The sequence below is a fragment of the Dromiciops gliroides genome, chromosome 2 (assembly GCF_019393635.1).
Source record: "Dromiciops gliroides isolate mDroGli1 chromosome 2, mDroGli1.pri, whole genome shotgun sequence".
Taxonomy (NCBI): Eukaryota; Metazoa; Chordata; class Mammalia; order Microbiotheria; family Microbiotheriidae; genus Dromiciops; species Dromiciops gliroides.
The window spans coordinates 61,520,793-61,532,693 of NC_057862.1; the positions used below are offsets into that span (position 1 = coordinate 61,520,793).

The 11,901-nt window shown below is 44.0% G+C and overlaps 1 protein-coding gene across 1 annotated transcript; it reads right to left on the reverse strand.

Annotated features, from left to right (window-relative positions):
- Positions 1-1,171: 1,171 nt before the first annotated feature.
- Positions 1,172-5,298, reverse strand: LOC122738280 (la-related protein 1B-like). Its single transcript, XM_043980340.1, has 3 exons — positions 4,407-5,298; positions 3,834-4,376; positions 1,172-1,278 (listed from the first exon to the last, which is right to left on the reverse strand). Exons 1-3 carry the CDS (start codon positions 5,296-5,298, stop codon positions 1,172-1,174), a joined length of 1,542 nt encoding a protein of 513 aa, XP_043836275.1.
- Positions 5,299-11,901: the final 6,603 nt, after the last annotated feature.

Below are 11,901 nucleotides of genomic sequence, written 5' to 3' on the forward strand. Positions count from 1 at the left end.
ACAGACTATGCTTGCCTCCTTAAAGGGATGATAGGTTAGCCCAGTGGATAGAGTTGATGGGCCTGGAGTCAGATAAAATCACAGCTCAAATATGACCCGGTATACTTGCTGTGTGACCCTAGGGCAAGTCACATATCCTCTACTTGCCTCAGTTTCTTTATCTGTAAAATGAGGATAAGACTAGCTCCTACCTCCAATGGGTTGTGGGAATCAACTGAGTATCATAATTGTAAAATGCTTAGTGCAGCACTGGAGCAGAGTAAGCCCTGTGTACATGTTAGCTATTATTGCTGACTAGGAAAATGAAGGAGTTTACTTGGAAGATTCTCTTAAATTTTGGTAAAGGATCCCTATTTCTCAGATTACTTGAGAATTCATCTTTTAGCACAACCAATAAGTGATCTAGATAGTTCAGTTGGTGTTTCTGAAAATCTCATAAGAGATTAACCAGCTCTCCCAGGGTAGCATCCCTGGTAGGCAGCCAGATATGCCTGCTGAGCAGTCAGATGTCCTTGGGAAACAGCCAGATATTCCTGGAGGGTAGTCAGATCTTCCAGGTAGGCACCTAGATGTCCCTGGGAGGCAGGCAGATGTCCCTGCTGGGCAGTCAGATTACCTAGTTGGGCAGCCAGATGTCCTTGTTGGGCACCCAAACATACCTGGGGGTGCTGGATCTCCCTGAGGCGGAGCCAGATGTCCTTGCTAGGCACCCAGATGTCCCTAGTGGGTAGCCAGATGTCCCTGGGAAGCATGTCAATTTAGTAGGGGGCATCCAGATGTTCCTGAGGTGAAGCCATGTCTCCAAGGGTGGCAGTCACATTATCAGGAAAAACCACTGTAGATCCAAGGTCAAGCTTGGATGTGTTTCTGGGCTCCAGTTGTCCATCCTGGTTAAAAGAAGGCAACAATTCACATGGTTTCTCTTCTTTCTTCAGCCATGGCTGCATCTGGCATTGATGCAGTTGTGGTGACTGGTACAGAGGAGAGGTGAGCTGCTGTACCTGGAAGGTGGGGGACTGGGGCACTGAGGGCAGCAGGGCTAGTGGTTGCTGGGAGTCAGGATGCTGCAGCTGAGGTGGGGGCTCCTGTGCAAACTGAAAAGACAGTGGGTGATAGTTTATAGAGAACTGTCTCATTGCTCTATCTTGGTCCTGTGCATGCAGTGGTGGCTTCACTCCTCCATAAAAGGATTCGCGTGTGCCATGATTCTCTGGCCATTGTGTTCCCTGAAGGGGCCAGGAAGATGCCCACTGACTGGAGCTTCCCTGGGACATAGGACTGTGGAGGACACAAGGCTGAAGTTCAGGAGAGGCTCTCATGCTTTGGGAATTTTCCTTTCTCTGTGTTTTCTTGAGCAGGTGGAAGTCAGAGGTGTCTGCTCTTGTTGTCTGGCTCTCTGGTTTTGAAACCAAACCTGAGTGAGAAGAAGAAGAAATGGAATGATTTATATTAAATTGTCCTCAATTTTATTTTTCCTTGTCATAAAAAAGGGGTGAGTATGTATTCCTTTAAACTGGTATTGTTCTTGATAGGACAAGTTGGTAAGGCATTTCTCTTTGGTAGATTTCTCCAACTGATTAAAAGAAAACCTCAAGGAGAGGTATATATTTTTACAAGGCATTCTGATTTTGTTATCTTATTTTTTATTAACAATGCAAAGATAATTAGTAGACTAATAGTATCTCCAATCTGGCTCCCCTTTCCCCCATCTGTCCTACAAATGGTATTTTCCATGGCAACACTGGTCTATTAAATCTGAAAGTCCTGTTCTTATATCAGGTTAAAACTTCCATCTTGAACTCCATGATGTTTTACATAGTAAGGGAGAGTAATCTCTGATGTACACAAACAACATCCATTAATCACTTGCCAGGAGACAGTGTCATCTTTCCTTCAATTAAAAAAAAATCACTTGGCCATTTTAACTCCTATAAAATAGTGTTATAATGGGTGTTTCCCTGGATCAGAGAGTCACAGAGGTGAAAATCAGCTACTAGGACAATCAAAGAAAGATCAGAAAAGTCTAAATAACTCTTGAGACTGTCCAACATCACTGCTGACTGCACTAGTATTTTAAAGACCTTGAAATAGGATCAATAATACAATTTATGAGTGGAAAAGGTGCCTTCTTTTTCCTTTTCTGTATTTTAAAAATTAAATTGTAAAACATCCTTAAATTCTTTAGAGAACCAACACTTACAAATTAATGCAAGTTTCCATCAACCTGCATTTAATTACATATATAACATGTCGGTAGTGAGAAGCTGACAAAGGGCAGACCAATTATCAAAGAGCCTAATAGTTTGGAAAGTGCCTTCACATTCAAACCTTTGTCTGTAAGGCAGTTGATGCACAGAAGCCTGGCACCAAACACACACACACACACACATTTGCTAGATTTCCAGAATGATTAGCTGGAGATGCCCTCTCATCCTGGAAAGAGTGGCCCATGTAGCCCACCTTCCACATTGATGGGCAGAGTCTATAAAATAACAACAATGCTCTCTTCCACCTTATCATTATCCCAGAGGCAGACTCTCCATTGTAGTGTTGAACTCCTGCAATAGGAGTAAGAAAGAAGGCTTTCTTTTATGCAGATGAGGACAGTCCGTTTCAGATCTGCTGGATCACATAGCTCCAGAAGTGTTACATTGACTTTTCCTTTTTTTTCAGTGATAAAGAGCTTTCTTTTATTCTTGAGACACGAGACTGTGCGGGCTAAGGACTTTGGGGGTGCAGAACGAGCTCCCCCTTCCCTGGAGGGGGAGGGGAGGGGAGGGGCAGGCTTGGTGGGAAGAGTCCTTGAACCATTAAGGAGATTTGGTTCCCAAGAGTTACCAGGAAAAGCCCCAGGGAAGCTGTGGGCCACCTCCGCCTGCCCCCTTCCCCTTGAGCCTGTGGGGCCCTGTGCCCCTAAGGTGGGGTCAGGTAAAGGAGCGTAATCATTGCACTTGAACAAGGAAGGGGCTGTTGCCTTTGGCAGCTGCCTGGGGGCCTCCCAACTTCTCCCTTTTGTACCCCCTTCTCCCACCTGTGGGTCCGGGGCTCATGGAGCTGGCAGGGCTGTGAGGTCACCCAGTGTGATTGCCAACAGCACAGGAGGGGGGGTTTACATTGACTTTTTAATAAGTCACCCATTCCACTGCAGATTTCATTCACATGACATCCAAGTACATCAGAAGATCATCTCACTGACTGAAAAAAGTTCCAGGACACATTTTTCCTGTGATGTCATGCTTTAAGGAAGCTCCAGGAAACCATCTAACTCAAAGCAGTTTGTAAAGTGGAAATCACAATCAGTTTTTATTTAATCCACGAAGTGATATTAACTTTATAGATAGCCCCTAACTCTGCTTCAAGCAGAGTGTAGACAAGTAGGTTGAAACACATTGGTAGGGAAATTAAAGGAAGCTTGCATTGTAATTGTGTGTGCTCAACTATACCTGTATTGTGGATAAAAGAATAATTACCAAGGATAAACACCTGGAATATTGCAACATAAATTTACTTGGCAAAAAAAAAAAAAAAGTGGCATAGTGTACCTGAAAATCCTCTAGTTGTTTTCCTTATTCATTTACAAAAATATGATTAAATAATCATCAAAATCAAAACCAGTTAGGCAGAAACTTCAAGCCTACCAAAAGTAAGAAAACAATCTAAACGAATGAGAGGTGAGTGAAGAATACAGTTTCAACTTTTGCTCTCAGATCCTTGCTTTTGGTAGTTTGTAGCTCTCTACAGAAAGAAAGAAAAGAAATCGAAAAAGGACAGGAAGATTGGCCTCATGGCCTTTCCTAATGCTAAACTGTTCCAGAAAAAAGAAAAGTCCTTACCAGTATTTAAGCCAAAAGTTTTGCTTGGTATGAACTCTGGGAAGTCGACGACCTGAGAGAAGTCAATTTGTGGCACATTGCGTGGAGCAGTGTCAGGAATTGGCCATTTTTCTGGTTCCACCTTTTTCCTCATCTTCTGGCCCTCGATTTCCACTTCTGTACTGTCTTCCAAAGCCTCCACAATGAGATGAACATTTGTAGTCAGGGCTTGAACACGGGGGAAACTGGCAATCAGAGAAATCGGCAAGAAACCATGTTCATCCATGTTCCTCCTAAGAAAGAAGTCCCGTTCCAAATTTTCTATGCTGAAGTAATATTCAATTTGGCGCTTAATGTATTCTTTAAGCAGTATTTCATCCACAGAATATATCTGAACTCTTGTGCCATCATCATAGTAATACATCATGTTAGGGTAAAGTTGTGGTTGAAATGGCTGGTCAGGGCTTTCACCATGTTCTTCTGGATACCCATACGCATATTCAAAGTTCAACGGAAGGTTTCCCCTGCCTCGGCCTCGGCCTCGGCCTCTGCCTCTGCCTCTGCCTCGTCCCCAGCTATGTTCTCTTCCTCGACCTCTAACGCGACCTGGAATATAAGCGCCATCACTTCTCACACTGGAAACTTCATCCTGATCATCTCTGTTCTCTCTCTCACGCCTCCAACTTGGTGAGTCATTTCGTCGGTTGTTCTGTGCGGACTCATTGGGCTCTGGCTGAGATCTGAAGCTGTTTCGTGATCCTCGTCTTTCTCGCCTATCAGGTCTTACATCGTCCAAATGAAGTGGTACCCACTTGGGCTTATTAGCTTTTTTTCTTTGATGATTGGACTTCGCCTCTCTCTCGCTGACATTTTCTCCAGGCACATCGAGCTTTGCTTCAGGGTTGTCTCTGCTTTCCCTGTTGGTTCCCTGTTGGTTCCCTGTTTCAGTCTTCTCTTCCTTTTCTTTTCTTTCTTGTGGCTTCTTCTTTGGTTGATTGGTGACGTTCTGGCCTTCATTGTTCACTAATTCACTTGGGGTTGGCCAATTTATGATGTCATTGAAGTCACAAGTCTTGCTGGTTTTCTGGGTCTTGGGTTTTCCTGCTTTTATAATTTGTGGGGAACTTAGTTCTGGCTCGGTGGGCTCGGGCAGCGGTGTGGCAGCAGCGACCCGGTTCTGGCCCAAGGGCGCGGCGGCCCCATCACTGTCACCGTTGACCTCGGCTCCATCTGCGTCGTCTTCGTCATCCTTGGGGCCCAGGGGCCTTCCCGGCTCCGGAGACTTGTGGGCCAAAGGCCGTCCGAGGGGGTTCACCGACACCAGCGTGGTGGCTGCACTGATGCGGCGGGGCGCCAGTGGCCACGGCTCCCCTCGGGCACCGGGAGGTGCGGCCCTGGCTCTCTCTGGCTCCCGCTCCCGGGGCAGGTCCAGCTCGGCCGCCCAAGCTGGCTCCTCAGGCGGGGGTACGGAGCTCTTAGCAGACATGGGCCCTCCCGGCACGGCTGGGGCCTGGGCCCGGGCCATCCTGCCGCCTGGTTTCCTCCGTCCGCCTTGGTCACAAACGGCTGTCATCTGGCTCTTCGTTTTTGTAACCAAACCTGAGGGAGAAGAAGAAGAAATGGAATGATTTCTATTAAGAAATTGTCCTCAATTTTATTCTTTCCTTGTCATAAAAAGGGCTAAGTTTGTGTTTCTTTAAACTGTTATTGCTCTTGACAGGATAAGTTGCTAAGGTATTTCTCTTTTTGCTAGATTTCTTCATCTGATTAAAAGAAAACCTCAAGGAGAGGTACACATTGTAAAAACAACAACAACAACAAAACCCCCAAAAAAACCCATACCACGTCATTTCTCAAGGGCCACATGCCTACCTTTGTATCTTTCAGTATGTTGTGAGTAGTCACCCAGGTGTTACCCAGTACCTAGCACATAGTAGATGCTTATTTCATTGAATGGCTGAGGAAATGGCAATCGTTTTAAGTATTGCGGTTAGCAAGAAGTTCTCTAAATTACCCCTAGTTTTCTTCCAAGTTCAGACCAAAAGTCCTGTGCTCAGAGGCCTTTCTGAGTCCCTCTGCCCCAGTTGCCATCTCCTCCTCTTTCCTTGGAATGAGTCTGTATTGCTGCTATCACATATGTCCATGTGTCCAAGCTGTCTAGCTGGTAAAATTTAAGGTCCTTCAGGGCAGGGACTGGTTCCCTTCTCTCTTTGCCCTGAGCATAGTGACTAGCACAGAGGAGGCACTTAAATGGACTGAACTCAGGGAATATCTACTAAGTGCCCACAGTGACCCAGGTGCTTGTGGCCTCTCCCTCTGAGCAGGTGGCTGACCCTGGCAGAGCTCACTTGGCAACCATACTTGGGAATGCAAAAAACAAACTGTCCTGGATCTGCCATGAAAGGACTGGACTGGGCAAGAACTCCTTCATCTACTTGGCTGTGGCTTTCTAGGAAAATGCTGCCTTTCCTTTGCAATGCAGGACTGGGAAAATGGCAACACTGGTGGGAGACCAGGAAGAGAGAGCAGCCATCTCCCACAGGGACAACATCAATGGGCACCCTGTCCTCTGTGGGCTTCAGTTTCCTCAAATGCTTTGGGTTTTGATGACTAAATAGGATAATGTATTAAAAGTACTCTGGGGGCAGCTAGGTGGCACAGTGGATAAAGCACTGGCCCTGGATTCAGGAGGACCAGCCTCAGACACTTGACACTTACTGGCTGTGTGACCCTGGGCAAGTAACTTAACCCTCATTGCCCCACCAAAAATAAATAAATAAATAAAAGTACTCTGGAAAATATACAAACTCACCAACCCCCTGCCCCCCCCCCAAAACAAAAAAGAAAAACAACCATGCTCTCTCTTTCTTAAACTCAGAGAAAAAAAAAGTCTTTGCCTGTTCCTTCTTCCCATCCAAGATATCTTCATGCTTCCAGTGACTTCATTCATTCCCTCTCTTGTGCTGGACCCCATTGGGTTCTACCTTCCTTATGGAAGCACCCCCAATTCTTTAGACTTTTTTCACCTCTCTAAAAAGTTATCCTGTTCTCTACCCCTACCCTTATTCCTCCATATAATAAAAAGGGGAGGTAGCATTGTCCACGAAAAAGAAGATCTGTGTGGAGTAAGAGGACTTGAGTTCAAATCCTAGTTCTGACGTTCTACCTATATCACCTGGGCAAGTCACCTTGATTTCTCTAGGCTCCAGTTCCTTATGTGTAACATGACCAGATTGGATTGGATGATCCAGCTCTAAAGCTAGGATCCATTGAAGCTTAGCCTACTGAGCAAGGAATTTCTGAAAACTGGTGACATCAGAATTGAATCAAACAGTGTTGTGTCCAAAGAAACATTATAAAGAGTTCAGAGAAATCAGGGAAAATGCCCAAAGACATCAGGACTCAGATTGACGCTATGACAAATATTGAATGAAGACCCAGGAGAAAAGCATGCTTCCCTACTCTTGGGGAAGAGGTGATGAACTACAGGAGTCTTATGCTATCACTCATAGTCAATGCATTGGTTATCTTTTATTGGTGGTCTTTTGTTTAATTGTCCTTTGTTCCCATGGAAGGTTCTGTATCTTTGGGGGTAGGAGGCTCTTTTGGGAAGTGGCAGTGATTTTTAATGATCAAATATTACCGTAAAGAAAAAAGGAAGGGCAAGACTTGCCTCCATTCCACAATCAGAATTGCAGGGAGACCTGTTGAAAGAGCCCAAATGACTATTAGCCTATTGAGGGCAATGTAGGATGCCTTTACACTGTCTGTAACAGAACTTTAAAGACACACACCAGCACAAATGTTACATTGAGGCCTCAGCTCTCAACTCACTTGTATTCTTGACTCATCTGTATTTAGCCTTGCAGCAAGTTCTTTTTTCCCCCTTTAATGCCAGGATAGGGGTTCTTTTCAAAATAATCAATCAGAACACTGAGCTATTCTTTCATAAATACTGTGCGTTTTCTTCTCATTGAGACAGGAGCTTGTTCTGTGAGAAAAGATTTGAAGGGTGAGTGACAGGAGCATTTCCTTCCCTTACTAGATCATGTTTGGAAGAAAAGACTTTGAGATACTGTCAGATCTGCCTTTCTGGAGCAGTGGCCACAACTGGGCCTTTTCCAGTCCCCCCTCTTTTGGTTTCCCTTTCAAGGATTTCTCCCTACCTAGCCTATTCCTTCTACCCTTTCTTGCTCCTCTTCTTCCTTCATTATGAAGATTCCCCAAAGTCTGTCTTCAGGGTTCTACAGTATCCCATTCCTCTGTTCTTTCTGTTCCATTTTCACTACTTCTAGTCCAATTTAGTTCAGATCTCTAGGGTTCTTTCCATTTCTCCTATGCTCATCTGCTGACCAAGTTCCTTAACTTGCTATTGAAGGCCCTAAAGAATTGGGACCCAGCCTACCACACCAGCTTTCTCCTACATTCTCTACTACAATTGAACAAGGAGTCTCTCGTTCTCCCACCCCAGTGACTTTGCTCAGACATTCTCTATGTCTGGAATCCCCTCCCTCACCTCTTAGCAGATGACATCCTCCTTCCCTTTTCCACCTTCTCCATGATGCCTGTCTTCTCCAGCACCCCACTCCTGGTTGGCAATAATATTTTCTTCCTCAACCCTCATTCCCCTTCTCCTTCAGTTATACCAGAGTTAAACTACATTATATTAGCTATCAGCTATATCTTAGGTTCCCTCATTGCTAAAATAATGAGATTGGCCTGGATGAACATTAAGGTCTATTCCCGGATCTATATCTATGATCCCACTTCAGATTGAGGTTGTTTTTACATGTTATATGTCCTGCCTCCTTGTCCTCAAACAACCTTTCCCCTGGTATGGGATGTTTATACCACCCTCCATCTCTACTTCCAGGGACAGCTCAGGTAGTACCATATCTCCTCCCCAAGGCCTCCTCTTCTATACTCACACTGTGGTGAATGTTCTCTACTTCTTGACACAACTTTATATTTACTTCTGTGCCCTTGAAGCAAGGTCCTATGGGAACAACCCAGGTTCTGGAATCAGAGCTCAAGTGGGGACAAGCCCATGTGTCTCTTCCTACCTGTGTGGCTTCTCCTCTCCAGGCTTCAGTTTCTTCCTTGATCGAACGAGGAGAGTGTACTCAGTGGCTTCTCAGATTCCTTCTGCACTAAGTGTGTGAGCCTGACTTTTACACGGGGAGCCCACAGGTTCCTTGAGGGGAGGGGCACTTTGTCTTAGTGCTGCAGGTTACCTAGGAAAGTGCCTTGTATAGAACAGGGCCATGGTACTTATGGGACTGAATAGGCCTTAGGTAGCTTAGAAGCACCATGATGTATTTATCTCTGTCCCACTTGTAACTCAGCTCATGGGTGGAGGAGCTTAAGAAGAGACTGCAAAATTGAAAGCCTGGTACAGATGCTGAGGGGCAGCTGGCCCTGGAGGTGGGAAGATGGGGATTCAATTCCTGTCCCTGACTCCTCCTCTTGTTGCCTCCACTGATTAAATCACCAATTGTGATTAAATTAAAAGACCAATTATAAAACAACAACCAACCAAAGTACCTCACTCAGAAAATCTTCTCTAGAGCTATGAGAGATTAATAGCTCGGTGTCACACAGCCAAGCTAAGTCATAGCAGAACTAGAACTCAGGTCTTATGACTCCAGGATCAGATCTTTACTCATGATGCCAGGCTTGTCTCTCCACATTTGAGCTAGCTTCTAACTTCCACATTTATTAAATTCCCACTACATTGTGTCAGGCTATTGTGGAAGACAGATAAATATAACTTAGGACCTTTTTAGCTATTTTAGGATGACTTTGGCATTTCTCCTTAACTATTTCACTGTTATACAAACACATACACACACCACACACACAGAAACACAGAAACACACACACACATACATATACACACGGTCCTAAAGTCCCTGTGACTACACTGGTGTGTAGAAATCTCCAGAACAAAACACTCTCTACCAATAATAACATTAATATGCAAACTAAAGCAACTCTTAGGTATAACCACACACTTATCAGAGTGGCAAATATAACAAAAAAGGGGAAATACTGGATGTTGTAGCAGATGTGGGAAAGCTGGGATGCTAATCTACTATTGGTGAAGCTGTGAAAAAATCCAACCATTCTGGAGAGCATTTCGGAACTATGCCAAAGGGATATAGAACTGTGCATACCCTTTTATCCAGCAATATCACTGCTAGGTTCATATCCCAAACATCCCCCAAAACAGAAAAAGACCAATTTGTACAAAAATATTTCTAGTAGCTCTTTTTGTGGTGGCTAAAGAATTGGAAATCAAAGGAATGCCCATCAGTTGGGGAATGGCTAAACAAGCTGTCGTATATGATGGTGATGGAATATTATTATACTATAAGAAATGACAACCAGAATGGTTTCAGAAAAACCTGGAAAGATTCATATGAACTGAGGTATAGTGAAGTGAGCAGAACCAAGAGAACATTGTGCACAGAGACAGAAATAGTATTTGAGGAAGAATTGTAAATGACTTAATTAATCTCAATAATATGATGATCCAAGACAATGCCAAAGGACTACTGATGAAACATGCTATCCACCTCCAAAGAAAGAACTGATATTGATTAAACACTGATTAAACCATGCTATTTTCACTTTCTTTTATTCAAGTTTTCTTATACATAATGACTAATAGAGTAATGTTTTATTTAATTGCACATGCTTACCACCTCAGAGAGGGAGGAGGAGAGGGAGGGAAGGAGGGACAAAATTTTGTTATGGGTCCAGAATACCCCAGAAGTTCTCTGGGGTACATCAAAGAAACCTCTCCTTGAGAAACTAATCCAAAGGACAGATACATCTAAAGAGATACGTGGAACCAGATCACAGCAGAGCTGGCTCTGGGACTCCCATCCTTCATTCTAGTCTCCCTCACCCCTGGGGAGATAAGATTAGGTATGGCTGCTGCCTTTGTGTCCTGAGGACAGAGATGGCTTGAGAGATCTGCAGCCATCCCTCACCCAAATCCTCCAGCCACCACCAGGGGGGATTGGTCCTTCCTCAATAGGGGAACTTTCCACAGACAGATGATCACCTCATCAGACCACCATCAGTCCTCTGTAAAAGTATCTGCCTGTCTCCTGCTCCAGGAGATTGGTATCTTAGAGCCATGCTCTGTGCCATGTCTTTTTCCCCATGAGAAGTCCAAGGAATTCTCTCTTGGTTTCCTTTCCCCTTCCCCAGCCCCTAAATAAACTACTATATTATTCTAATTGCTTTTGTGTGCAAGAGGGTGTAATTCTTTAAAGAAGAATTCCTAAGGATCCCAAACCCCTAACCCCTACTATAAACAACCTACCCTATTTTCCCCATGTCAATTTGGAACTCAAAACTACACCTAAAAATGTTTATTATTAAAAGATATTAAAATTAATAAACTACTATATATGTATTGATATAACTAGCTTAAGGTTTGCAAAACACTTTGCACATATGATCTCACTTCATCTTGGGTACTATTATTGCCATCATTTTACAGATGACAGGCAGAGTCATCAGAGTGACTTTCTCAGGGTCACACACATAAATGAGTGTAAGGGACAGGATGGGATCTCAGGTCTTCCTGACTCCCAAATCCAAGGTACCACCTAGTTGCTATTTGAGATGGGCACTTTCTTTACAAGAAGAGCATGTATTTCTGACACAAGTCTTTAATTACTCAATTATTTCTAGCTCTGGAACCAGCTCTATATCCACTGAGTCCTTCTGCCTCCCCCCTCCCTTAAAAATATGTACTTTACTGTCATGACCTGTTATTAAATCTTTGAAAATCAATACCATCCCACCCACCCCAGGAGATTTCAGCAAAGTATTCTACTGAACTGTAGTAACAGGATATAATCCTTTCAAGACACCAGGAAAAGACAATCATCCAGGTCTTGTCTCTCATCAATAATGACTGCTTTAACAATCTTTTGAAAAATGTTTTCAAGTATCGCTTAGGCTCATTCCACAATGCATATATTGCCAACTGCAAGATACTGAGCTCAATATTTTGTCTGTTCAGAGATGGGGGGGGGCACTATAGGTCTTTTGTCTTTGTGGGGCAGCA

Coding starts and splice junctions, on each gene's coding strand:
- LOC122738280 (XM_043980340.1), bottom strand. CDS start 5,298: ATGTCTGCTAAGAGCTCCGTACCCCCGCCTGAGGAGCCAGCTTGGGCG. Junction 4,377..4,406: donor TATTCCAGGTCGCGTTAGAG/GTCGAGGAAGAG, acceptor GCTGGGGACGAG/GCAGAGGCAGAGGCAGAGGC. Junction 1,279..3,833: donor AACTTTTGGCTTAAATACTG/GTAAGGACTTTT, acceptor TGTCCTCCACAG/TCCTATGTCCCAGGGAAGCT.